The sequence below is a fragment of the Natator depressus genome, chromosome 24 (assembly GCF_965152275.1).
Source record: "Natator depressus isolate rNatDep1 chromosome 24, rNatDep2.hap1, whole genome shotgun sequence".
Classification (NCBI taxonomy): Eukaryota; Metazoa; Chordata; order Testudines; family Cheloniidae; genus Natator; species Natator depressus.
Window position 1 is genome coordinate 5,125,693 of NC_134257.1, and position 27,166 is coordinate 5,152,858.

General features: G+C 50.0%; 1 protein-coding gene across 1 annotated transcript; it reads right to left on the reverse strand.

Annotated features, from left to right (window-relative positions):
- Nucleotides 1–12,601: 12,601 nt before the first annotated feature.
- On the reverse strand, nt 12,602–27,166 carry UBQLN4 (ubiquilin 4). Its single transcript, XM_074938486.1, has 11 exons — nt 27,008–27,166; nt 24,897–25,048; nt 21,400–21,617; nt 20,720–20,982; nt 19,128–19,286; nt 18,426–18,651; nt 17,603–17,742; nt 16,750–16,833; nt 16,238–16,353; nt 15,380–15,557; nt 12,602–13,488 (listed from the first exon to the last, which is right to left on the reverse strand). The coding sequence occupies exons 1-11, from the start codon at nt 27,164–27,166 to the stop codon at nt 13,336–13,338; spliced, it is 1,848 nt and encodes a 615-aa protein (XP_074794587.1). The 3' UTR covers nt 12,602–13,335.

Sequence of the window (27,166 nt, forward strand, 5' to 3'; positions counted from 1 at the left end):
TAGCTATGTCAGTTAAGGGTGTAATTTTTCTACCGATACAGTTATACCAGTACAACATCTAGTGTGAACCCCATTATATCAGGTGCCTTATACCATTACAGCTTATTCTCCTTCCCAAACAGGTATAAGCACCTTTATATTGTTATAACTGTGTCCACACTGGGGGGAAGGGGTTGTACTGCTTTAACTAGGCCAGTGCAGTGGCTTGTGTCAACTAGGTTTCCAGCCTGAGCTGGCTGCGTAAGGGGGTCCAGAAGTAGGCACTTTCAGACCCCTTTATGCAGCCCAAGCGAGTGCAAAGGGGCCTTAGCACGCCTGAGAATCCAGCTAGGCTGAGGGAGGGGATTGTTTTGCTTGCCGACCGAGGCAGCGTTCAGACAGTCTATCCCCGAACTGCAGCCCTGACCCTCAGAATCCCTTGATCGCGACGGCATCTGCTGCAAGGGGGGCGTTGCAGAGAGAGGTTTAATCCACTGCCTCAGGGTCTTTAAGCCATAGGCGCAAGCATTCCCCCACCCAGAATCCTTTGCACATACAGGCGCCTCGCCCCTCGGAAGCACTGGGACAGCAACATGAGCTGGCCCGCAGGTCTCCTGAGTCCCGACCCAGGGGCGCTGGCCCTGAAACCCTCTGGAGCCTGGCCCGATCCAGAACACCACTGTGCAGACTTGGCCGGTGGGGGCGGAGGAGCAAGGAGAACGCGCCGAGCTATGGGAGGCAGCAGGCTGGCTCCTCAGCTGGCATAAAGGGGCCCAGCCCTGGCGATGCCCCACACCATTACACCAGTTGGCGCTGGCTGAGGATCTGATCTGATGCGCGAAGAGTTCCCTGGAGGAGGGATGTTTGCTCCTTCCCTGGCAAAGCGAACGCCCCGCTTCCCATGCTGGCTCGCAGGATCAGGCCCCTCTAATCCAACACCCCCCTGCCCCACACACACACACACCTCTACCCCAGAAATAGAGGGTAGGGTAGCTACCAGGGAGGTAGGGTGGGGAGGGTGTCTCTTTTTGGGGAGGGGGAGGAAGGGGCTTCATCAGTGCTCAAGACGACATCACTCACGTGGATGACAAGCCCCCACCCCTGCCTCCCTCCCGCTCGCTGATGAAGACAGCTCCATCCCCTTCCCAAGGCTGCCACTCAAGCTGTCACCAAGGCCAGCCTATTCGGAGAGCAGTCCTGATATAAGATTCCCCCCGAGCTGCCTGGGGTTCGCCCACGCACACAAGGCGGCTGAGGCTCACAGCTCCCTCTCCCCGGGTGTCGGCTGGAGGGGGGCTGTGCAGGATTTTGGGAAGGGAGGGGTCAATCTTGTTTCTAGGCGCCCAGAGTCCCCTTCTTCGTGAACTGAGAGGGGCTGGGTGTTGAAGGTGCTGCAGCTTTTGGGGGCAACAAGGAACAAAATGAGATGGACACAGACCAGCCTGGTGGGTAAGTGGCTCTGAACTCTCTGTCTGATCAGCTCCACTTTGAGTCATCCTGACAGTGGAACAAACCTTCTAGCAAATTACAGGAGTGTGTGCGTGTAAGAGACAGAACATGTGTTGTGTGTGTGAGGCAGTCTCACAGAGAGAGAGAGAGAGAGAACATGTATTGTGAGGCAGTGTGTGTCTGTGTGTGTAAGAGACAACACATGTTGAGTGAGGCAGTCTGTGTATTTGTGTGTGTGTAAGACAGAACATGTACTGTGTGAGGCAGTGTGTGTGTAAGAGACAGAACATGTGTTGTGTGAGGCAGTGTGTATGTGTGTGTGCGTGTGTGTAAGAGACAGAACTCATGTTGTGTGTGGCAGTGTGTGTGTTTGTGAGACCTGGGTGAGATTCTGATCTCAGGTAACCCCCACTGTAACTCCACTGGCTTCCAGCGAAGTTCTTGATTTCCACTGGAGTGAGAAGCTAATCAGACCCCATGTGTGTACACAAGGGAGTGCGAGACAGCGTGTGTGTGTGAGACAGTGTCAGTCTGTGGGAGATGGTGAATGAGATTGTGTGCGTGCATATTTGCGGGATTGGGCTAATTCACATTTACACCAAAGCCCTTTTGCATGGCCCTGGCAGTATCCAAGGGCCTGAAAGCATGTGTCACTGTAATGTGTGCCCACTCTAAAGGCTCTTTGTGTTGCCAGGGCGGTGCAAAGGCAGTGTTGGTGTAAATGAGAATCAGGCCCATGGTTTGGGTTTGTGAGAGTGTCTGCAGATGCGTGCAGAGGAGGAGTGGGGAGAGGTAATACGGAGGGAGAGAGATTGTGTGTAGTGTCTCTCTGTGTGAGTGTGCATAGAACCAAAGGTGTCTTCCCAGCTGTCTAGAAGATGAAGGACCTGATTCTCCCCTATCTGGCACCCTATGCAATCATTTACCCCCAGCGCCAAGGGCAAACGCTGCCCTTTCTGATTCAGTTGGATTTCACACTCACTTTGCACCAGTGTACATGACTGCCCAAGGTGCAGGGTGGCAGTGAATTGGGTTAGCAAATGTCAGAGACCCCTCTCCTCTCTAACGGTGCCTTCATAGCTGTACACGGTCCAGGGCCAGGTTCTGATCTTAGAGGGTCCGTGTACGCAGCAATTAAACACCCGCAACTGGCCTGGGTCAGCTGACCTGGGCTCGCAGGGCTGTAAAATTTCTGTGTAGACCTTCGGGGTTGGGCAGGAGCCAGAGCTCATGAGGCAGGAGGGTCCCAGAGCCCTTGCTCCAGCCCGAGCTTGAATGTCTACAGAACATTTTTTAGCCTGGCAGCTCAACCCTGAGTCAGCTGCTCCAGGCCAGCTGCGAGTCTTTTATTCCAGTGTAAAAGTACCCAGAGACTCCAGTATCAATTCCATCTAGACACCGTGGACCACACTGGAGTTACTCTGGCTTTTACACCAGTGTCATTGAAACCGGGACCCAGAGCAGGAATAGGATGTAATATTTGAGACCTGAACTCCCTCTCCATCCACCCACTCAGTTCTATCAGTTTTGCTCAGTTTCAACCCCCAGCCCCTCTACTATTCCAGGCCTGGGCTCCCGCCACAATTCTGCCAACACAGACCAACCCTGACCTGGGAGTCCTGGAAACTACATGAGCCCTAGGCACCATGGAGCAGTTTTGTAATGTGGACGAGGAAGAGGTTTCCTAGCCATCAAAACCATTGTCACTTGAACGTCAGCCTGGACAAGTGGCGCAGTTGTTACCTCTCAAGCTGGTGTTGGGACCGTATAGAGAGTTGTGGCTAGATTTGGTGTAAATCAGCATAGCTCTATTAACTTCAAGGGAGCTACACTGGTTTATACCAGCTGATGATTTGGCCTCATTTCAGAAATTGCCAGTGTTAATTAGGTCATTCATTATGAAATATTATTTGTGTCACCATAGTGTCCAGCAGCTCCAGTGGTGGACCCGGACCCCACAGTGACAGGCATTGTACAAACCCAGAACAAAGAGACGGTCCTTGCCCCATCCCCCCACACATCCACTAATCCCCCGAAATCTACCTGATAGAAAACCAATTCTTTTGCCGTCTCTTGATCACCATCCCCTTTGCCAACGAAGTTTAAAAACTAAATTATCCGTATGGATCTGACCTTGTGAGCACTGGGTATTTTGTCATTGACTTCAGCGGGGCCAGAATTCCCCTGCCCTGAACCAGAATAGATTGGATTTACTCTCAGTTTGCATTGGCATAAATGACAGAACAGGGGGCAGCACAGCGGAGAACCAGACCCCCCCCCCCCCCCAGTCTGGCATTGCTTCCCCTCCCCAGCCCTCTTCACACACTGCGCTTCACAACGGATGCTCCCCCGTGCTTAATCTGGGAATCCAACACCTTGCAGCACTGATTGTCATTTGAACAATCCACCCAAGCCCTAATGCAGCACTCAGGTTAACACAGCTGCTTTGATTTTTTCTGTCAGATCTAGGGGACCCTAAAAGTTGCTAACTGGGACCCTCTGAATTGGCCTGTGAGGCGCCTTTCCAGATGGCCCGGTGCCCACATGGGGTTTGACTTGTTGCTATGTCCTTTGATCTGTCCAGTCCTATCTCCCCCAGCTGCCTCCTCCTCTTCCACCCAACACTTAATAATTAAAGGCATTCCCCTCTCGTTGTCTCCAGGGCTGGAAACGAGCTGAGCTTTCAGCCCTGCATCCGTCGGGGCAACATCCTTGACTCTTTCATATTTCTTCGCTATCTGGCTCTGCTCTGTCTGCTAAGATAAAAATAAAATAACCTTTGAGACGGAGCCAGGACTGGCCAAGTTCCTTCTGCCAGCTGTCCCTATAACAACCATCATCCCTGGAATTTAACTAGTGCCTTTCCATGGGAAATCAAAGCCCTTCATAAAGGTGGGTGAGTATTATGACCCTTGCTTTACAGGTGGGGAAACTGAGGCAGCAACAGGGGGGAGGAAGTAGGGTGACCAGACAGCAAGTGTGAAAAATCGGGACCGGGGTGGGGGTTAATAGGACCTTATATAAGAAAAAGACCCAAAAATTGGGACTGTCCCTATAAAATCGGGACTTCTGGTCACCCTAGGAGGAAGTGTCTCATCTAAGGGTATATACCAAGACACTGGCAGAACTGGGACTAGAACCCAGGCTCTCTGTCCTATTCTCACTAGTAGGCAACATTTCCTCCCAGAGTTTAGTGCGGAACCCAGCAGTCCTGCAGCCTAATCCCCTGGTCTAACCACTAGGCCACACTCTTCAGGAGCTGGGAAGAAACCAGGGGTCTTGACTCTGACCTGTGTCTTAAACATAAGCCAACACTCCAGCTGCTGGGAATAGAACCCAGGAGTCCTGACAGACAGCCCATGAGACAATACAAACATCACTAAGTGGCCTATATGAGCTGAAGATGTTAGTCTGTGCTCTGGCAGGCAGGCGTACAGGAGAAACCAACCTGGCTCATCATCAGAAGATGGTACACAGCCTTGGCCTTCGTAAAACTGGCGTCTCACTCGAATCTGATCATCGTTTGGTGGCCTGTGTGTAATGAGTTTGGTGGATCTCAGCCAGTTTCCAATGGACAAGTGCCTGCATCACCACAGTTGACATCCGCTGCTCCCTTCATCATCAGCCCAGCAGAGAGGCCAAGGACTCTGTGGGCTGTAGAGGCTGAATGCCCCTTTCAGCAGCAGAACGGGGGCTCCTCTAGGGCAGGATTTGGGTGTGGGGAGGTTTGCGACACACATATGGGGCTTGGGGAAACTAGCCCTGCTACTCCCTGTTCTGGGGCTAAACAGAGGGATTCAGCTGTCTGGGTTTTGAATCCGGCACCTTGCCCTAGCCCCTAAAAACCAACCCCAGCTTGTTTATAAGGGAGGAAGAGAAGGAGGGGGCGAGGTGTTTTCTGAAGAACAAAGGAAGTAAAGACTTACATCAAGGACCAAGATACAGAAGCTTCTGGCACCGGGATGTCCCAAATGCCTGGAAGGAATAAGGGGCTCGACACCTAGCTGGAGTCAATCATCTTAGGGTCAAGACTAGAATCCAACAGCCCAGCCCACTGGACCAGCAGTTTGATTACCATTGTCCCTGCTACCTCCAACCACTAGACTAAACTCCCTGAGAGACCTGGGAACAAACCCTAATAGTCCTGGCTCCCAGTCCCCCTTCCAGCCACTAAATGCTCCCCCAGAGTGAGGAAAGGAACCCAGGAGTCCTGACTTCCACAGTATCTCATAGACCATACTTCCATCCTATGTGGGGCATTTTTCCCTCTTTTTTGGGTGTGTGTGTGTGTGTGTGTCAATTATTAAGTAAAGGAGAAATCTGTTCCATTATTTTTTAAAAATTGGAGCCAAGCAGCTTCCATTTTCCTGTCCCTGCCTGGTGTTCAGTCCGTTAGCTCAGAACAACCCGTGAAATAGCTCACACCGATTTAGCATAAATGCCAGGGCTCGGCTGGGTTTTGGGGCGAAATGTAAAAGGCCCATCATCAGGGCTGGGGTCCTTGTACTTCCGCCCGCAAAGGCGGAGAGACCTAATCTAGCTCTTGAGTATTTCGCCCCCTCTCTTCAAACCAGGGCTGCCCTAGGCTGAGATCTCCAACTGCAAACGTTCTGGGTGAGCCCCGGCCCTCCATGGTGCCAAGAGGGGCTTGGGACCCAGAGTCCACCCACCCCCCCACCAACAAGAACCATTATCTCTCCACCCTAGGAAACTGGCCGCCAGGCAGCACAAGCCTGAGCAAGACAGGCAAGGCCATTTTGATTGTGGTGGTTGCCTTGGCAACGGGAGAAGGCCAAGGTCTCTGTGCAGAGAACGGCAGCATGTTCTTCCCTGGGTCCCAAATAAAGGGATCAAGAGGATTTGCTGATAACACTTCACTTCCTGTGTGCGTGTGGGGTTCTCAATGATCAAAGAACAAACACCTCAGGGAGGGTCATTTGCAGCAACGATCCCAAACCGGAACCCCACATTCAAACTTGAGGGCACCCAGGAAACTGAGTCTAGATTTGCCATTCCAATCCACAGAACAGATCTCGCCCATGCAGAATACTCCTAACCACGGGAATATTTGAAACCTGGGTGCTGTGACAGAGGGGCATCAGACTCTGTCTGGAGCAGAGGGCTTGGATTTCTTCTCTGGTAACAATTTTGTCCTTCGCTAGGACATTTCCTCTGAGGATCTCAATGCACTTATTCCCTCAGAGCCCATGAGGATGATCAAGGTGGACAAACTCTTAAGTAAGAATCTCGTAACTTCACCACCACTGGGAGGACGCCTGTGGCCCAGACCCTTTGCGATGGGCTCCCACCTAGAGGGGATAGGAGCACCAGGAGCTGATTCTCACAGTAAAGCCCCGTTAGGTCTATTTAGAAATTAATTTGCATGCATCTTACTGCTAGAGTGGTTTAAAAGGGGCCTTTGTAAAAATGAGACTAAAAGCCCAGGGTCTCCAACTGTCTCCTTACCACCAGGCACTGGGAGACCCAGGAACCAGCTGTCTGGGTCAGAACCACTAATAAAAGCAGCCTTTGTGGAACACGGCTCCCATTCTCTGTGTCTCTTTCAGCTTCTCGTTAATGTGATGTCCCTGAGCCAAGTGACCCGGGGAGATCTTCGCAAGGGGAAGATGCTTCTCATTCCAGATCCTCGCAACGCTCGTTTCTGGGTCGGTCTGGAAGACTTGTGATTTTGTTGTTTCCGGTGTCAGGGAAGCGAACAACAAATCCCAGTCTCCTCACAGCCCCAGGACTGGCCTCCAAGAATCCATCCATGGTACCTTCCCTGGGACCAAGCAGCATGAGGAGGAGAGATGGTGAAACTATACTGTTCTTCCTTTACCAGTAGGAAAACACACAGCCACAATCTGATTGCCACAGAGATTCAGCCAACGATTGGACATTTATAGGACTAACCAGAGCAGCCCGCGTTATAACAGCAGGGGTTAAAAAAACCAAAGCAACTTAGAAGGACTATAAACTGTCCTGCTTCAGGCCACGAATCAACTTCTAACCAATATGGTCAGGAAGGGACTTTTCTGGGGTGGTGATTATCCTCCCACTGCAGGGTTTTCTGAAGCCTCTGGTGCTGACCATGGCTGGAGACAGGCTAGGTGGACCATGGGTCTGATTCAGCAATTCCTCTGACTTTCAGCACAGATCTAAGCTGGCCAACTGTGGAGTGCATGCATGGGAAGCCACATGGTTCAGGGAGATGAGAATGGCCTACGGAGCCTTTACATCAGGAGCCCAGGTCTGTAACGACTGAAAAGTCTGTCCCTTTCCAGAAGCCATTTGAAACAAGCTGGGGGTTCAAATGGAAAGTTTTTAATTTAGGCTTGGGGGACCGGGGGGGGGGGGAAGAGGTGGGCGGGGGAGAAGGAGGGAGGGCTGTCCTCCAGAAAAAGGGAGAAATGTGGGGGACTGAAAAAAATTAAACTAAACATTTCAGTTAAAAACTGAAATAAAAGTCATTTACATCAGACAATTCCATCAAACATTTCATATGAAACTGGATGGATTTCCCAGGAAATTTGTGTTTCATTCAGAAGGTTCTTTTGCTGAAAACACTTACCATTTTTTGATGCAACTTCTAGTTTTCAACCTCTCTCTGAAACAGCTGGAAATACGCTTATTTACATCAGCTGAGAATCCGGCTTCAGGCAACTGGATTAGTAGCATGATAGATCTGATCAGGTTTAGCAACCCTCGTGTTCCCAACACACAAACAACTTTAGGGAAATTCTCTTTGTATTAAGTATAATCAGGTTTAAGGGAATTATATCTATTTACCTGAGTAAAGTCTGATGGGCACTAATAACAGAACTCAGGGCAGCAGGCAGCATTTTAGGATCTGCTCCTATGGGAAGGAAAAATACGAAGAACATAATTGTTCCTTTAAAGAAAGGCCCCTAGAATAGCACATTATTGAGTGTTAAGGCTGATCCTAGCTCCCTTGAGTGGCTTAGGTCTTACTAAAAAGCTCCCTTCTTCAAAGCACCCGCCTTGAAAGCATCAGCTAATTAAAGGTGAGGACCACACTGGCTTCTCTAGAGAGAACAGGTGCAGCTGCTGCGTCTTAGCGACCTCGCCTGTTCTCAGATTGTCAGCAAGACCCAAATATAGAACACACGTGCTTAGCAATAGCTCTTGCTCCATTGATAAGCCATGCGTTATACACGATCCCAGGGACTGGGAAGGGATCAGACTAGGGGCCCCTCGGATCCGTGCCTCTCTGCATCCTCTTCCCAGCTGTGGGATCCTGGGCTGGTAGCCTCTCTTAGGCTCAGTCTGGTCCCTAGTGCAAAAACATCCACGCCCCCAAGAAGCTCCTTTGTCGGGCAGGCTCAGCAGAGGACCAGGACGGAATGGACCATGGAACTGAAATCCCTTCTCATCTCAGAGAGGTCACAGGTAAGATACGCTGGCATGGGGGGAAACTTTCATTACCACTGCCTGGGCCATCCCTGCCCTGTGGTTAGAGGGGATGGTTCTCAGCTACACTTATGCATCAATAGGGCCTAAAAGTAGGGGAAAATTGGCCCAGAATCCCCCCTGCACAGGGGTGCCTTCAGGGGTGGTAGAGATGCTCTGCACCCTCCCTGCTCCCAGGGTGCATTGCACTGCAGCTAGTTCTGCTTCCCAGAGACCATAGAGGACCAGAACATGTTAAGTTTCAAGGAGGGCCCTGCAGAGGCCATGAATCTGAGCGTGCAAAGGTGGCGTGACATAACCATCCTTCCCCTGCACTCTGTTCCTGCCCAAACACGCGAACAGAGAATACAGCCCACACAGTCTCCAGGGCTCCTCCCCCACCCCAGCACCCGGACACGCCTGCGTTACTGTGCACCCCGGCTTAGACTGCTGCACGCGCTGACCTGACAAGCGCAGTCCAGCATGGAGGAAACCTGTTGGCCAGTCTCGACCGACCACGGCTGCCAAAGGCCAACCTTTGCGTTGCTGAAGGGACAACACAAGCTTCAAGCCAAGTAACACAAACACACGGTGCAGTGGCGGTGCTGTTGTGCTGGACAAACAAAGGCACCTGCTGAGCAGCAGGAAGTGGAGCGCAGGGGATGGGAGCCTTGCCAAAGTAGCCACCAGAAAGTGTAAAGCTGGTAAACGAACACAGGACGCAAACAGGGGCTGCAAAGGGAGATAGCGAGCCGCCCTATTATCTGTATTTTAGCAGCTTGGATGCTGGGCCAGCAACGAGTGAGTGATGACTTCCTGCTGATGTGATGGCAGATTTTGCAGTCAGGCAGAGATGAGAGATTTGTGTTTTCTGCTTAAACCAGCAAAGAGCTATCAAGGACTGCCTGGGCGGTGGAGATTGAACCCCTGGGAAAGTGGGACAGATCGCTGGCTTGGGACATAGGAGGGCTCTGTTAGAGAAAAATTCTATGAGCTCCAGCCTACAGCCCGTCAAAAAGTTGTCCTGTAGCAATGTTTTTTGCCAGTGGAAAACAACAATTTTGTCCAAACAGAAGTGTGTGCAGGAAACATTTTCAATTAAATGTTTGAGGTTTTCCTAAAGAACATTCAACCAAAACGGTTTTCAACCAAAACATTTCAACCAAAAATAATAGTCATTTTTGTCTAAATTATTCCATCTGAGGGGCGGTGGGGGGGATAGACCTGTTTCCCAATCAGCTGTGCTATAGACACATGTGGTTTCTACACAGCTCGAGCCCCAGCTATGTCTCTGCTTACCAGAGACCACCCACCCTGCCCTGTAGCATTCAGAGACATCTGGTGGTCAAACAAAAAAAAAAACCCACAGAGTAAATATATTGCCCCCACTTCATTCCTAACTCGCTGGCCCCTCCACACAATGCCCCACATAGAACTCAATTTATCTGTCTAAAAATGATACAAAGCTAGGCTTGACCCTGCCAGAATTTCGATCTATGCTTACAGACGGCCTAGGGATTTCAGGACACCAAGACCTTAACCACTCAGATTCTGGATTGCTGCAGCTGTACCAGGGCAAAACCCTTGTGTAGACACGATGTACATAAGTACACCTTAGCGTGGTAAACTAGGGAGAGACCGAGACTGATGTTGGCAGCTGGAGCAGGGACAATTAGGGCTTTTGGCTTTAACTGGATAAGCAAGTAGCAGAACCATCTGGTTAAAGAGATCAGCAGCGAAACACTTAAGAGCGCTGACAAGTAATCATTAGGCTTCAGAATCAACATCACCAATGGCGATGCACGGGGGCAGCTCACACCTCTGTTTCAGGCTGTCTGCAGATGCACAAGGATGTGGCTGCAGAGGCTTAAGGCAATCTTTGGCTCTATAAAAATAGGGACTAATTTGTTTTTAAGAGCGGTCCATGTCTGGAGCAAGAGAGAGATTCTGCAGCACACACTTCCCTGCTTCTAATCACCCACCTGAAACTAGATGAATTTAAGTTCCCTCCAAACCCCCTTATCCTCTCATCTAATTTATCTTGCCACCCCACTCTCCTTCCTCAAATCCTGCAGGCATATGCTCCTTTGCAACTGCTGGTTCAAGCAGAGGATGTAAACCCCGCGCTGAGTGATCAGAGCTCCCTGCAGGTAAAAGTCCTGCCTTGCCCCAGGAAGTCTGCCCCATTCCTAGGCTAGATCGCTGGCAGAGCAGAAAATCCCTCCAAGGACTGTGCAGACAGCTTTCCAAGCTAACGCATAGCTGCTAAGGGGGCTGATCAAAAGTATTATCAGAACCCTCCTATCCTCACCTTCCTGTGCATAATATCACCACCTTGCCTTTAATATAGCACTATTATCCATAGATCTCCAAGCTAATTTACACGTGGGGAAACCGAGGCAGAGGGGCTGAAGTGGTTTGCCCAAAGTCACCCAGCAGACCTTTGGCAGAGCCAGGATTAGAACCTAGGCCTCCTAAATCCCAGTCCACACTGCCTCCATATTACACATGCTGTGGCAAAAGAGGCAGCATCTCTGTCGCCATCACACCTGCAACCTCCTTTTCCCTCTCTCTCCTTCTCTCCCAGCAGCCACTGCCCCAGCTGCACTCTGACAAAAGGACATAGGATGCTCTCATCAGACTAACGGAGATGGACTCGCCTGGAATGGTTTAATAGAAACAAAGGAATCAGGAAAGCTCAAGATCACTCACCATCCTGCACCCCCCAAAAAGAGAGCTGACTTGATACACGTCCACCACCAAATACGAAGCCATGGGCAAGTGCCCGGGCTAACATCTCAAAAGCTGGAGGCCAAGTCAACAGTCTGTGATCAATCACAACACAGCCCAGTGGGTTGCTTTGAGATCCTGAGGTGTATTCATCTGTGTATGGAACTGACCGACAACCCGCACTCTTCAGGATCGCCTCAGCCCTGGAGGACGCTAGACAAGAGAGGCACTCGTTGGGTGGTGATTCTGCTTCCTACCAGAAGTTCTGACCCACAGCCCACTGAAGTCAGCGGCAAGAGTGCCGCTGGCCTTTGGTGTGCTTTGGATCCAGTCAATGGAGGGAGGTGGTAAATTAAACCTGCTAGAGAGGAGATGCTGACAAGGTCTTTGTGCCTGTCCTACACACTCTCAAAACTCTAAGTACAGGGGAGGTTTCTAACAAGTCACCCTGGCATCTGACATTAGTCAAGTTGCTGGCATGGGTTTCCTGGTGCATCTCGGCCAGCATCAAAAAGCTCCTCACCACAACTAAAGCAAAGTTGCCCCAAAAGGCAGGCCGACGGTCATGCAAAACCCACCACCATCTCGGGGACAAAATCTGATTGCCTGCAGGTCACTCAAGGACCACAGGGTCCCAAAGGGTAACTGTGGCCATCCAGAAAGGTATGTGGAGAAAGGGGAGACAAATGGTTGTGTGCATTTCTTTTTGTTTTTCAATAAGAGTGGTATGCAAATGTAGATGCAAATAAGGTAGCTGCATTGGCTCCTGGAAAGCTACCCCGCTGGTCCTCAGGAGGGTGGAGTCATCGTGAGGTTTGAGCACCCCTGAACTAGAGAGCAGACATACAAACACAGAAGAATGAGGCCTTCCAACATTTTCCAGTGGAGGGAAAGATCTTTGTTAATTTTTTTCTTTCTATTTTGCTTTTACACTTTCAAAAACCAGACAGCAGAGACACAAGAGCCACCCCGCCTCCACCCCCGCCCCCCCCCGCAAGGCTACAGTGCGAGAGAACTGTAATGCTTGGGCAGAAAACTGCTTCTCGAAAGCTCCCCTTGGCAGGGTACACTACTTCCAAAACTTGGGTTGAAAACAATAAAATAAAATAAGACGATGGATTTGATTCTCAATCACATCAAGGCACGTTTACACCACTCTGGCAGCGGGGGGTGGGGAGGGCTTCAAAGCAAATGTAATTTACACTCAGTGTTAAGTCCCCCTTTACACACTTCCATAGTGGAGTAAATGAAAATCCCACCCAGTGCGTCTGATGGGAATATTTGAAGACAAATGACATCAGAAATATCCAAGTCATTTCAGTTCCTCTTTTGATTCATTCCTGATAAGATGCTGGGGAGAAAAACTCAGCCTAGGTTTAAATATTTGCCTGGAAGGAGGAATAATGTACAGTTAAAATCAAGCTACTCAAACACAATCATTCAGGTAAGTAACTAGAAGTATCACCTCTACCATCTAGAGAGAGAAGAGTGTCTGAGATACAGAGGGCATATTTAGGAAAAATACACATCTGAAGTCTCTGTGGCCACTTGCTGAGAATCGGGGTCCACACACAAGCCAGTTAAAGAGCATTTCAACATGAAATCTTAACTTAGTAGGAATGTCGGGGTGAAGCTGTATCATTTTTGTTTGTTTTAAATACATGGACAGCTGTCAGAGGATATGAAAATGATGGTGGGTCTTCCTGAAAGGCCCCTGTGTGTGGGTGTTGGTGGGTGTTTGATGACTGTGGGACAGCATGACTGAGTTTAAGAAGGCTGGGAGCCCAACAGTCTCTCAATAGCTGCGTTGATGTCCCCACCGGTGGCGATGAGCGCTTGGAGGTTAGCCTCGCGGTTAATGAAGCCCATAGCATTCAGCTGCTCCAGCTGCTGTTGGAATCGCACTTCGGGGCTCTGCACCTGCCAGGGGAAGGGAATCAAAGATCTTAGATTGGGCCAGATGCCCAGCTGGTGTAAACGGGAGTAGCTCCATTGAAGTCAAGGTGCCAGCTCTCAAGAGTAGCTCAAATGAAGGCAATGGAGTTGTACTCAAGCTGAGGATCCTGTCCAGTTAAAATCTATTAAGAATTGAGAGAGGTTTGTATGACCCCCATCACTGCAGTGTACCAGTACCTTGGTAGATGTAGGCGTATATACGGTCAAACCCTTTCCTGTGGGTAGCAAACCCTTGGTCATTATTTGATGCTTTTCATTAGAGGATCTCAAAGCACTCTGGCAGAGGCGAGTTTGCCCCACCACCCCAATCCATCCTCGAGGCACAGAGAGAGGAAATGACTCGCCCATGGTGCCTGTGTGGCAGAACTGGGAGGAGAACCCAGGTCTCCTGAATTCCAGGCTGGTGCCTGAGTCACCAAGCCAAGTTCCTCCCCACGATCATGCTGTGTAATCGTCACATGCTAAAATCTCTTCGCTCCAGCTGAAATACAGCCATTCCTGGGCTGGCACGTTTCATAGGGCACGGTGTTGGATGGGGAATACCATGCCCAAGAAAACCTTGCTGTGGGCACTCGCAGTCTCCAGTTGGGATGTGACCAGCAACACCCCCGATTCATGTAAAAGATGGCACAGTATGAGCCGTTTTCAGAAAGGTGGCACCGTGCCTCCTAGCACGACACTGTGGTGTTGAGCAGTGTGGCCTAGTGGATAGGGCATGGGAATGGGGCTCAGGTGACTTGGGTGCTTTTCCAGGATCTGCCACGCACTTGCTGGGTGACCCTGGACAAACTGCCCCTCTCCGTGCCTCAGGTTCCCCATCTATAAAATGGGGAAAGTGATCCTGACCTGTTTTGTGAAATGCTTTGAGATCTATGGCTGATAAGAGCTAGGGAACATAAGAATTGTAATATAAGAACTATGGTATGTAATTCCATTGACCCCAGTAGAATTATTACACCACAATGCATATGACCCAGGCAGAATGAACTACGAGGGAACATAAGAGTCCAGAATATAAGAATATATATATATAAGAATATGGCCATACTGGGTCAGACCAAAGGCCAATCTAGCCCAATATCCTGTTTTCTGACAGTGGCCAATGCCAGGTGCCCCAGAGGGAGTGAACAGAACAGGTAATCATCAAGTGATCCATCCCCCATCACTCTTTCCCAGCTTCTGGCAAACAGAGGCTAGGGACACCATCCCTGCCCATCCTGGTTAATAGCTATTAATGGACCTATCCTCCATGAGCTTATCTAGTTCTTTTTTGAACCCTGCTATAGTCTTGGCCTTCACAACATCCTCTGGCAAGGAGTTCCATACGTCGACTGTGCATTGCGTGAAGAAATACTTCCTTTTGTTTGTTTTAAACCTGCTGCCTATTCATTTCATTTGATTACCCCTAGTTCTTGTGTTACAAGAAGGAGCAAATAGCACTTCCTTATTTACTTTCTCCACACCAGGCATGATTGTATAGACCCCTGTCATATGCCCCGTTAGTCGTCTCTTTTCCAAGCTGGAAAGTCCCTGTGTGATTAATCACTCCTCATACGGACGCCGTTCCACACCCCTAATAATTTTTGTTACCCTTTTCTGAACCTTTTCCAATTCCAATACAACTTTTTTGAGATGGGGCGACCACATCTGCACGCAGTATTCAAGGGACTATTATTGGGTCATTGTTCACAGGGAGTATTGCAGTTTGGCTCCTAATCTCCTACAATATTTATCATGCAGCTTGTCGTAATGGGCTGAACTAATGACCACCTGGCTTATGACAACAGCCTTGATGATCATATGGTACTGGGAGAATCCCCACTGCATGGATACAACCAGGTTGCGCATTACGTACTTGAGAGTTTCCTCCGGCCAAGAGTTGGATCATCTGCTGCATGAGCTGCTGTTGCGGGTTACTGCCCCCTGCTGGAGAGGCACTGGCAGGCGTCGAAGTGGAGGATATGGGGTTCTCTGGGATTGTGCTTCCTCCTGCGGAGGGTGGGGGAATTCGAGGCATTCCAAAGGAACCGAGGCTGAGAAAGAAATCAGAATGCTCGCTGCAGGAGATGCTACAAGGTTGCCCCTGCCTGTCTCTCTGGGATTGCATGGTACAAGCGTTCTAGTAATAGGGTGTGGAGCCTTTTCTAAGTCACCAGTTCGAATCCAGCCAAGGGCAGGAGCAACTGGCTGCCATTATCATGGGACAGCTGTTCCATGGCCTCTGTGAAACGACCCGGTTGGTCCCAGTCCTGGTCCTATTGAGCAGGTACCTACATCACTAGACCATGAAGAACTGGGATTATCAGGTTCCCTTGCTGGCATCTGGGCGGAGGACAAGAACTAAAGGGGTTGTGAAGACTGAACTCCCCCCTCACCCACACAGGGAATCCTCACCCTAGGGCAGGACTAAGGGGTGCTGGCAGGATTATTTACCCCGATGTACCTATCCGTCTCCAGGGCTGTGCATCTCAAACCTTTCCCCAGTGCTAAATTCGGGCAATATTAAGTACTCTGTACTGCAGATCAGAAGGGGGCTCTTGTAATTCCTGGAAGAGAGCAGCAGGGGGAGTGTGAGCAGGCAGAAGGAAAAGCTAATTCACCAGAGGCTGCACACAGCTGTGCTGGAAAGTAGCTGGGGATTTGCCAGGGCTCTCCCAAGGCAGACCTGCACTACAGGTTTTGCAGGTCTGAGTCTTATCTAAGGACTCCTTACCTTGGCACTAGTCCCGGGGCCTCCGTTTGCAGCGTCTGGAGTCCCTGCTGGATCTGGAGGAGTGCCTGCATGGCTCGGGGGTTCGTCAGGATTGAGAGGGAGTCTGGGTTCTGCATCTGGGAAACAAGGAAGGTAAAATTCAACTGTTACCAAAGATCCAGAGTTTCCTTCAGTCAAAGATCTGCATTAGAGGCAGGAGGGCCCTGGCCAGACAAAGCCCTTTAAACATGAGCCCTAGGGATCATCATCCAATGGGACACAGTGGCATCTAGTAGCTACAGCAAGAGAGTGGATTCCTGGATCTATTTCTCCTTCAGCTCTCTATGCCTTAGTTGCATCACCTACCAAGGCAAAGTCTCTGTTCTTTCAGCATCACAGCCCAGCCCGAATAGGACTGTGCACTTCCTGCGAGCCTTTGAATGAAGGACCAAAGGCTTTCCCTGCTGCGAAACCCATGGGACAGTTCTGGACTGAAGGATGGCCAGCGCAGAGCAAGGGACGGGACTCCTTACCTGCTGCAGAAAGACAGGGAGCTGAAGCCGTAGCTGCTCCTGAAGCTGCGGGTTTCCGGCAAAGAGCGGGACATTTACCATCATCTGCCAGGAGACAGCACACACAGCATGAGTCGATGGGGTTATTAAACTGTCTTCCTGGCCTAGTTCCATAGAACACGTTAACTAGGTCCTTCACACCCCTTGCCACCGGTGGCTTTGGTATGTTCCACTTCCAACAGGAATTGACAGACAGCCTGATCCTGCCTTTAGAGATGAATGGGAGCAGCAGCCAGCAGAAAGGGTGGGAATGCTTTTCAGTGAAGACCCCGCGCAGTTCCTTTAGCGAGGACTGCACGGCTCCGGGGTGCTGAGCTGCACAGCCTTCCCCACCCCCACCCTCATCCAAATCCAAATGCAGGCCAGCATGGCAGCCACCGGAAGCCATCACCCAGAAGAGCTGGAGGCTCTCAAGCCAGGTGCGTTGACTCCCAATAGCCACTAGCACCGGCTGACCCCACCTTTGCTGGCAGTCTGAGCAGAGGGGCTGAGTACTGAATGGGCCACGGGAATCTGAATTCCCCCTCTCATCCCACCCAGGTCAGGAAGACAGCACAGTCAGGCTGGTGCCTGCCCTCCCTCTGTCCGGGTTGTACACACTGTGTGGCTATGCGGAAGACTTCGCTCGTCTGGAATCTCAGTCCCGTGGTTGGGCTCATGCTACTAAGAAGCACAACAGAGCTCTGAGCCTGGTCTATCAGAATTCTGCTTCCTTAAAATGAGCAGCGCCTCATGCTATGGTGACAGAACGCCCGCGTCCGTGCTAGGACCCAAGGCTTGTATCTGACAGAGGAAGATGCTGCTATATTTTTACCTGTGCTGCGAAGTCTGGGTTCTGGGAGAGAGTCTGCATCATACTGCGCATGTAAGGGGCAGAGATCATGTTCTGCATCAGCTGGGGGTTCTCCGAAATCTGCTGCAGGAGGCCTTGCATCTCTGGGCTGTTAAACATCCCTGCAGCAATACGGGAGAGAGCAAAACTTACAAGCCTGACCGCAGCTACACAGGAGCTAAAATCAAACGCGGAGCACAGAGAAGATGGAGGCCGTGTCTGAATTTAGCATTGGTAGAAGGTGGAACACACAGCAACACTGAGCAATCTTGATGTTCATTTCTCACCAGCTGGTCTTCGTAAGAGAAAGGGTCAGAGGGTAAGTCAACACATGCTCCTGACGATTTGAGATTTTCCAGTGGGACATGGGGATGTCAATGCTGGAGAGGAAATCCAGCAGAGTAGCGGTTAACCCTTTTCAGGCCGGGTAAGTAAATAAACCAGGGATGGGCTAGACCAATACATGGAAATACCCTCATCTTAAACAGCAGCAGCCCAGGGAGACTACAAATCCCAGAATTCAATGCTCCATCTTGAGCAGCCAGGCAGGGAGTACTTTGTCTCCATGGCCTCCCCCTAGAGCTGCTCATCCTGTGCACAGGGAGAACCCCAATGCACCTGAGCTCCCAATGCAGCCCTTGGTCAGGCACATGAGGAATAACCCATTCTAGTTTGCCACAGGGCCAGAATGGCCAATCTGATTAACTCAGCAGCTACAGAAACATACAAATGCTGGAAGTAATCTGATGCCATCTACATCTGACTGGTTTGTTCCGTCACCAGCACCTCGCTCCTGGGTACGTACCAGTCCCCAGGTTGGCAGCGTTGATCCCAAAGGGATTGGATACAGTAGGTGTGCTTTGGGTTGTCGTTGATCCGGTACTCCCTTCGCTGCTGGGTACCTGGGCTTGGGAGGCAGGTGGCGTGGGGCTCCAGGGGTTGGGTAAAGGCTCTCTATTTTCCGTCCGTAAAGGCTGGGAGCTCGAACTGTCAGAGTTCCCAGCCAAGGATGAGAAAGGATTGTTGCCAAACTAGAAAGAAAGAGATCACTGAATCAGACACTGTAAAGGAGAGGATCAGACTAAACCCACCAGCGCACAAGAATACCAGGCTCTTATATAGCACTTTTCACCAGCAGAGCCCAAAGCGTTTCACAATCTTTAATGCGTTCAGCCTCACAGGGCAGTGCTATTCTACTCGGTTTTCCCTGAGGCACAAAGAGACTAAGTGATTTGTCCAAGGTCATACAGGGAGTCTGTGGCAAGCAGGGAACTGAACCTGGGTTTCTCAAGTCTTAGGCTAGTGCCTTAACCACTCTGCCTCTTCTGCAGGTGCCGGAGCACAGATCATATTCACCAGGACTTGCGACACCCTCTGTGCAGTTTCCCTGTTGAGGAATCTGCCCCAGACCACACAGACAGTTGGACAAAATAGCTCTACCACCACCTGCAGACAGGGGGGATAAGACCCACCAATCTACCCCAACTGGAGCAGGAGTGCGTCATACCTGCTCCCTAGCTGCGCTAAACATGGGCTCCTGGATGTCAGTGTACATCCGGCGCAGGGCATTGTATCCTCCTGGGATGCTCTCTAGGTTACTCAAAGCTCGGTCCTGGTTCCGCATCATCTCCTGCATCATGGCGGGGTTGCGGGCCAATTCCATTGTCTGGGGGAAAGAGAAGAATTTGGGGGAGATCAGGCCTGTTTATACCACAAAAGAGTCCAGTGAATTGAACTACGGGTGGCACAGCCCCCAGCAGTACCCCACTGTTTTACATCCAAGCACTGAAAAAAATAAGTCTTGATCTCCTGGAAGAAAAGCATAAATAAACCCATTTTACAGACAGAGAGTGGAAATCATTTGTCCAAGATAATGCACAGCAAGGGAAGAGAACCCAGGATCTTAGCCCCTCAAGTTTCCTGCTATCACTGCTAAGCTATGATGCCTTGCTTTTTTTTACTATCTCAATTCAGCTGGTTAGGATCATGTAGTTTCTATGCAAGATCAAGTCACCTACACGAACACCTGGCTAACATCCTTGGGATGGACGGCATTTGAAAATTGTCCAAGGATTGACGAGAAGATAATTCCCTCACATTTCAGTAAAAATAAAATCATCTTGTGGCTCCAGACCTCCAACAGGTCCTCCAGATCTCCCCAGAAAGGCAGAACCTATCTGAAAGTCCTGCTCCAACTCAAGAACCAAAGCACAGATCATTCACAAGACGATTTAGTCCAACTAACACAGTGACAATTCACTGGGAGTTTGGGAGCTAAGAATTGGTTAGCGTGGCCCAAGCAGGGGTAAGACTAGGAGTAACAGATTGAAACTGGGCATAGAAAACATCGGGCCGAATACCAAGAAACATTTGCTGACAATGAGATCTCTTCTTCTCCCAAGGGACATGATGGAAGTCTTGCCGCTTGCCGTATTTAAAACTAGAGTTCTTATTGCTTCCTGGTGCTCCCGTCTGACTCCATCTGTTGTCTCTTGTCTAATACTTAGATTGTCTTTTGGTCTGTGCTTGTGCAGCACCTAGGATCAGAGGATTCTGATACAGGACTGGGGCTTGTAGGCACTACGGTAATAAAATAATGAAATGAGCTGCCCTGAAGAACACACTGTAGAGAACAATCCTACGCTGGCAGTGGGAGATGGACCATGAGATCTTTCTCTGCCATCTCTAATTCCTATGGAAAGCAACGCCTTTTGCTTCTGGTCCCTGCAATAGAACAGGGGCCAGTGTCCCTTCTATAGTGTACCTTGGGCAGCTCTGAAGATCCTTTTTGCCTCTATGCATGTGGTCTATTCAGTAGCACTGACACAGGTAGAAAGATTGGAAGCACATGGGTGTATGACTGTGGTTCACACAACATGCATGAGTTTACACACAGACTGCTGTGTGTCTGGGAGGACCCTGCAGCAGGTAGATAAAGAATCTGATCTCTGAATCAACTGGATCTGGACTCCACTCACTCCCTTTACAGAACAGACACTGATGCAGAGGGACCAAAGAGAAGCAAGAAGCTGGGGAGTCCGTGCTGATGATCTCAGAGGCACCTGAAACAGGCTCCCAGGTGTAAACTCTCTCACCCACCTGTCTCATGAGCTCGGGGTTGTTCAGCATGTGGCTTATCTCAGGGTTTCGTTCCATCAGCTGCTGCATCTGGGGATTGGCCATGATCATCTGTCTCATGAGGTCGGGGTTAGACATCATGTTCTGCACAAGGGGGTTCTCCATAATCTGAGAGAGCATCTCCGGGTTGGACATCAACTGCCGTTGCATCTGCTGCTGGAGCTCCATGAAATTGGCGGAACCCATCCCGAGGCTCCCGAGCCCAGTGACGCCACCAAAGCCAGCTGGAGAGGGAACAAGACATGGAGAGAGACGCATGCCAGTTAATGCAGTTATCTGCAACCGGAAAGAAAGGGGGTGGAGAGGGGGTTGGCTGAATTTTATCCACTGCAACCCAATGATACTTCATTGCTAATACCACCACCTTCCAGTTCTGTAACAGCCGGATCTGACAGAAAGCTTCTTATCCACAGACCTCCAGGTGCTTTACAAAGCAGGGCAGTACTGTTAGCTCCATTTTACAGATGGGGACACTGAGGCACAGAGTGGAGAAGTGACTTGCCCAAGGTCACCCAGCAAGTGGCAGACTCAAGAATAGGATCCAGAAGTCCTAACACATGGCCCCATTCCTTTAACCACTGGGCAACTCTCCCTTCACAGAATAGGCACTGGGATGCCAAGAAACCAAAGTTGTCACCTACAGAGGATGGATGCAGCGTTGCTGGGTGCTCCATCTCCGGCACCTGCCGTGGTCCCTGCTCCGCTGCTCCGCCTGCTGCTGCTCCCAGTGTCAGAGAGGGCGCTGCTGGAGGTGGAAGGCTGAGGTGGCGCAGCGGGAGAGGAAGGGGTTGTAGTGGGGACGGCGGTGGCAGCAGGAGCGGCAGGGGCAGGGGTAGAAGCAGCTGCAGGATCTTGAACCCTACAAAAAAAAAAACAGGTCACGGCTGGGGCTCAGTAATCTAAATAGCGCCACCTGCAGCTCATAAGAGGAACTTCGGAATAGCCATGTCAGATCAATGGGACATCTGCTCTGGATGCTTCCATCCAGCCCTGTGTGTGTTCTTTCAAATCCTCCCCCCCCCGCATCCTCAGCTGGTGACAAGGCATCTGCAATGATCTACAACATCCCTGGCCAGTGTAATGGAGGCACTAGTCTTATTCTGAATGAAGTCTAACACCTTCTTGAATCATGCTAAGCTATTGGCCTCAATAATACCCAGCAGCAGTTCATTCCAAGAAGGAAAAGCCTCCTACTGCCTCATTGGAAACCTCAGCACGTTAAACCATGCTTACTGCAAGGGGTAAATAATAATCATTTGCTTTTCTGTAATGCCTTCCATCTGCAGATCCAACTTGAACTGGTAGCTTAGAACCATGATTTTTTTCCCCACGTTTCTCTTTTTAAACTCCCCTGGAGTGTTTACAACCCCAACATTATTGGGCTAGTGCATGAGAGGTTTCAACTGACAGTGGATTACAAACAAGCATAATTAACTCATCTTCGTTCTCCAAGCTAGGCAAAAGCAAATATGTCACTGACGTTAATTTTAAAAATCATTTCAGATTCAATAACTGAAGTCTTTATCAATGAAAGAATTTGTTTTTTAGCATATATATACTGAACTCTGGCAATGTCTCTAATATTAAATATTCTCCAGTTTGTTTCCCATTTTGGTTTAACAAGTCACAAACTTTAATGTTTAATATTACATTGTTTAGTTACCCGTGTTTTGATTGCTAAATAGATACAGTCAACTTATACTGTCTGATTTTCTCTTAAACGTACTATGCTGGTTAAAATCAACTGAAGAACACTACAGCCCCCATCCTGCAAATGTGACAGCCACCATCTTGGCTGACACTCCAGGGACTGAACCAGGGACCAGCAGAGCTAACAGCATGAGCTGCTAAAGCTCTGTAAAAATGGGGCTGTAACAAGCCATATCCTCTGTGGACTGGCACAAACGGGTACCTGAAACATACACTCAGCAGTGAATTACACAAACACTTATACAAGCTTATGCTCAAATAAATTGGTTACTCTCTAAGGTGCCACAAGTACTCCTTTTCTTTTTACTTATACACGTGTTTAACTTTAAGCACATGAGCAATCCTTCTGAAGTCAAGGCTACGGTTAAGATGCACAAAGTGTTTGCAGGGCTACAGTTATAACTACAAGATTAGGGGAAAGGGTTCACTACTGCTTGGGCTTTAACTTTGCGCATTTGACAGGGCTCAGTGTCTGGTTTCCCCTCTTTGTTTGGGTCTTTAACAGCAGCAGGAGAAAGAAACATCTTTTAAAATAGGAAAATCTACAAAGGCACAAAAATCAACACGGGGATGCAGGGCCAAACTTGAAACTACTTTGAACTTTCTTCAATTGACTAGATTTCCAGCTGCTGCAATCTTTGCGCTTTAACAAGGTATGCTGGGAAGTGACTCGATCATGTGGATGGCAAATGATGCCACTTGAGCTGAGCAAACATGAATGCAGATTTTTAAGACAAAAATATTCTGGGAACATCTGAGAATGGGGGAGGGGAGTGATCAGACCAGGAAAAAGTAATCTGGACTCATCCCCCTTCTAGAGATCAGAGGCTTGAAGCTTGCAGAGATAGCCATTCTCTTTTAAAGAATGCCAAACTGGCCAGCTACTTAGAGATAAACTATCTGTAGAGTCCTTCTCCACACAGCCCTCCAAAAGCTCCCTGTGCTGCCATCTACCTCTGTTTATTAGGCATCTCATTTCCTGCCACTCAAACAAAAGCACTGAAACAGAGGGGGCTTAGCCAGATGTTATAAGACACTGGATTCAGAGACCTAGCAGAACCAGACCTAAATGCATCACTCCCCAGGTAGCAAGCTCAAGGCTGCTGGGAGGGTAGGAACTGTCAGATGTGTGTTTTTAAACTGGTACAGAGCACCTTTTAATCCCCAAGCACTTTACAGAGTCATCTGACTGCTGCTGGAAATCAGCCCTCACTCAGCGGGAGGCAAGGCAGGGTAGGAAGCAAAGTGGATGGGAAATAGGAAGTTTAAAAAAAAAAAAAAGGAAGAGGGGTAGTTGGATAGAGATCACTTGATCCTCTCTGCACAGGAAGAAGCTGTAATGTTTGCAATAAGCACTATAGCACCTTTACCAATGACCGTCACACAGAATAAAATGAATGACACTGGCCAGATGTTTACTGTTCCCTCTGAAATAGTTTGTGAGCACTGCAAAGACAGCAGTAAACGGCATCAACCTACCACTCTACACAGAAATGCAGAATTTAGCATATGGTCCTTCTGCAATGGCTGACAATACCCATGCTTCTTTAAAAAAAACACTGATCTTTAATAAGCCAGTGAGCAAGGACTCCCAAGGGGGCAATGCAGCTTCACAAAGAGACGTAGCCCTGTTTGTTCACCGGCACACGGCTGCTCAGGCAGCAATGGGAACCCACAAAATTGTTGCGAAGGGCATTTAGAAAGCAAAACCACGTGTTCACATCGACAATGCAGCAACTGCTCTTGGAACCATTTGACATCTAGGACATTTACTTAAGTTTCATCTGGTGGCATCTGATATGTTGATTTTCAGATGTGTTTCTTAGCTGCCCGAACTATGTACTGTGGTTAAAGCTTTGTACTCACTGCATTTCTTTCATCAACAGATTTCAAAGCACTTGAGACTGCACGAACTAAAGGTCAAGGAACAGGAGTCAGGAGAGCTGGGGTCTGGTCCTTGGCATCAACGCTGACACTATGTCTGGCTTTAGGAAAGTCACTTAACCTCTGTCAGTCTCTCCATCTGTAAAACGGGGGTGATACCTACTTGCCTGGGATGGCGCAAGCATTAACTAACACTTGTAAATCGTAAATTCTCTTCAAATGTAAAGTTCTACATGATAATTATAGTGACGAAAGCTCAAACCCCAAGTAGCAGGAATAACCGTTCTACAGATGGTTAAAATGAGGCAAAAATAGGTTAAATGACTTACACTCAGTGTCACAAAGGGGAACAGAACCCAGGAGTCCTAATCCCAGTTCCCCTTCTCTAAACATAAGATCAAGCACCACCACAGAGCCAGAAATTGAACCCAGGAGTTCTGACTCCTGGTACCCTGCTTTAGCCACTGGACAAAACACTGCCTTTCTAACATACTTTCTTCACAAAGTAAGTTTCTGACAGCAGCAGGAAGGAATGATTTCTTACTTCTGTGGGGTCTTAATGACCAAATGCACAGTCAGCCCGTCTTTGATCCCGTGTTGATTCAAAGTGTCTCCATCCTTCAGGATCTTTCCAGCAAAGATCAGAACCAGCTGATCCTGTTTGGCTTTAAACCTCCTGGAAATCTCTTCTTTGAACTGGAAAACAGACAACAAGACGATATAAGAACATAAGAACAGACACACTGGGTCATACCAATGGTCCATCTAGCCTGTATCGCGTCTTCTGACAGCCGCCGATGCCAGATACTTCAGAGAGAATGAACAGAACAGGGCAATTATCAAGTGATCCATCCCCTTCGTCCACTCCCAGCTTCTGGCAGTTAGTGTCTGAGGACACAGAGCATGGGGTTGCATCCCTGACCATCTTGACTAATAGCCATTGATGGACCTATCCTCCAGGAACGTATCTAATTCTTTTTGCAGGCAAAGGACTGAACGCAGAGATTTTAAAATGTCTAAGCGTCTGCAGCAGAACATCACACTCACTACACAGCCACTACCAACAGCTGACATATCTATAGAGTCTCTGCCTGAGCTATTTAACAGGAACAAGAATCCTGTATCCACCTGGGAAGTGCAACTCAAGTTTGGGGAAGAGGCAGGGAGGGAGCCACAGCGCAATTACCTCAAACAGAAACGAGGGCTGACAAAGCTAGACCAGTTGTCCCTTTTTGATCTCATCCAAAGATACTGTTTATCCTCTGAATGTCTACAACTTTTTCGTCTGTCTGCTCATTTGAATTTCATAAAGGGAAACCCAGCTCTTGACTGATTTTAAAACAGGTCTAGAAACCAGGGAACAATTCTGCAATAGCCAGGGGAAACAGACTAAATGGTCTTTCCTAGGTCTAACTTCTAACATCATATTCCTTTTCAGCATGCCATATCGTAGAACACTAGCTGACAACTACTCTTTGGGACGGAGTGGGATTATCCCTTGCAATGAGAACTGCAAGGCTAATGCCCAGCCAGCGGGCATTCCCCAGCTTTGCTTTTTGGTAGCCACAGACCATGGGGGAAGGCTTCGCAAGGGAAAGCATTGTTCTCAAAATTCAAAAAGCCAGCTGCACTGCACTGGTGCCCAGCCCCTGAGCTCAACTCCTGCAAACATACAGCTCTGAAGCCTGAGGCCACCCAAGGCACACAGCTAAAAACACGTCCCTCATACCCTCCTCTGAATTCCACATTCACTAAATGCCTTGTTTGTACTGAGGGGCCGCTAGGAATTGAATGTGGGGAAGTGGAGGTCTCAAAGGGACCAGAAGTGTCTAATTCTAACACCGAGGACTCTGCTACAGTCATCATATCCACTACACCGTAAGCTCAGCTGCCATATCCTACACCAGCATCCAACCAAGGGTTGCCACAGCCTCTGCTACCACAAGCAGCACCAAGGATACTTTGCCCTGGTGGCCATGACCACATGTTTCTGCAATACCAGATGTTCCTTTTAAATCCCTTCACAACCTGCTCTTCCGTGCCCTAAAACCCTGTCCGCCCCCAGTCCCAGCGGAACTCCCAACCTCACTGCCCAGCCCAGGGTTCCCCCCACTGCCCAAGTTGCGACTCCACGCTGGGCCCTGGGTCCCACTCAGTGGGCCTTGCTGGCTCCCAGATTACAATCACCCACAACCCATGTCTCAGTCCATCCCCTTCTCTCCCATCCACCTACCCAAACCTCTCCAGATCCAGCCCCCCCCAACCTCCCCTCCACTCCAGATCCAGCCCCCCCCAACCTCCCCTCCACTCCAGATCCAGCCCCCCCCAACCTCCCCACTCCAGATCCAGGCCCCTTAACCCCCCAACCTCCCCCCCACCCCAGATCCAGGCCCCTTAACCCCCCAACCTCCCCCCCACCCCAGATCCTCCCCCCCCCACCACCCATCAGCCCTTTCACTTTCCCCCAAATGCTCCCCAGGTTCACACGCCCCGGGGCCTTCACCCCGCCCCCCGCCTCACGCCCACCCCGACTCCTTCGCCCGCCAGCCCGCAGCCCCCCCAGCGCCCGGCCCAGCCCCACTTCCCGCCCGCAGCCCCCGGCCCGGCCCGGCCCGGCCCCCTCCCGCAGCCCCCGGCCCCACCCCCCGGCCTCACCTCCCGCACGGAGGCGCCGTCCCCGATGACGATCTCCTCCTTGTCCTTGGGGGTCTTCACCGTGACCCGGATGAGGAGCCCCCCGGGCCCGGGGCCGCCCAGCTCCGCCTCGCCCTCCCCGCCGGGGCCCGGGCCGCCGCCGCCGCTCAGCTCCGCCAT

What these genes read in the sequence shown, in the direction of transcription:
- UBQLN4 (XM_074938486.1), bottom strand. Translation starts at nt 27,166, where the DNA reads ATGGCGGAGCTGAGCGGCGGCGGCGGCCCGGGCCCCGGCGGGGAGGGC. An exon ending in ACCCCGAGCTCATGAGACAG is followed by an intron (nt 19,287 to 20,719) that starts GTGGGTGAGAGA and finishes TCTTTCCCCCAG; the next exon opens with ACAATGGAATTGGCCCGCAA. An exon ending in ACCCAGACTTCGCAGCACAG is followed by an intron (nt 16,834 to 17,602) that starts GTAAAAATATAG and finishes GTCTCCTGGCAG; the next exon opens with ATGATGGTAAATGTCCCGCT.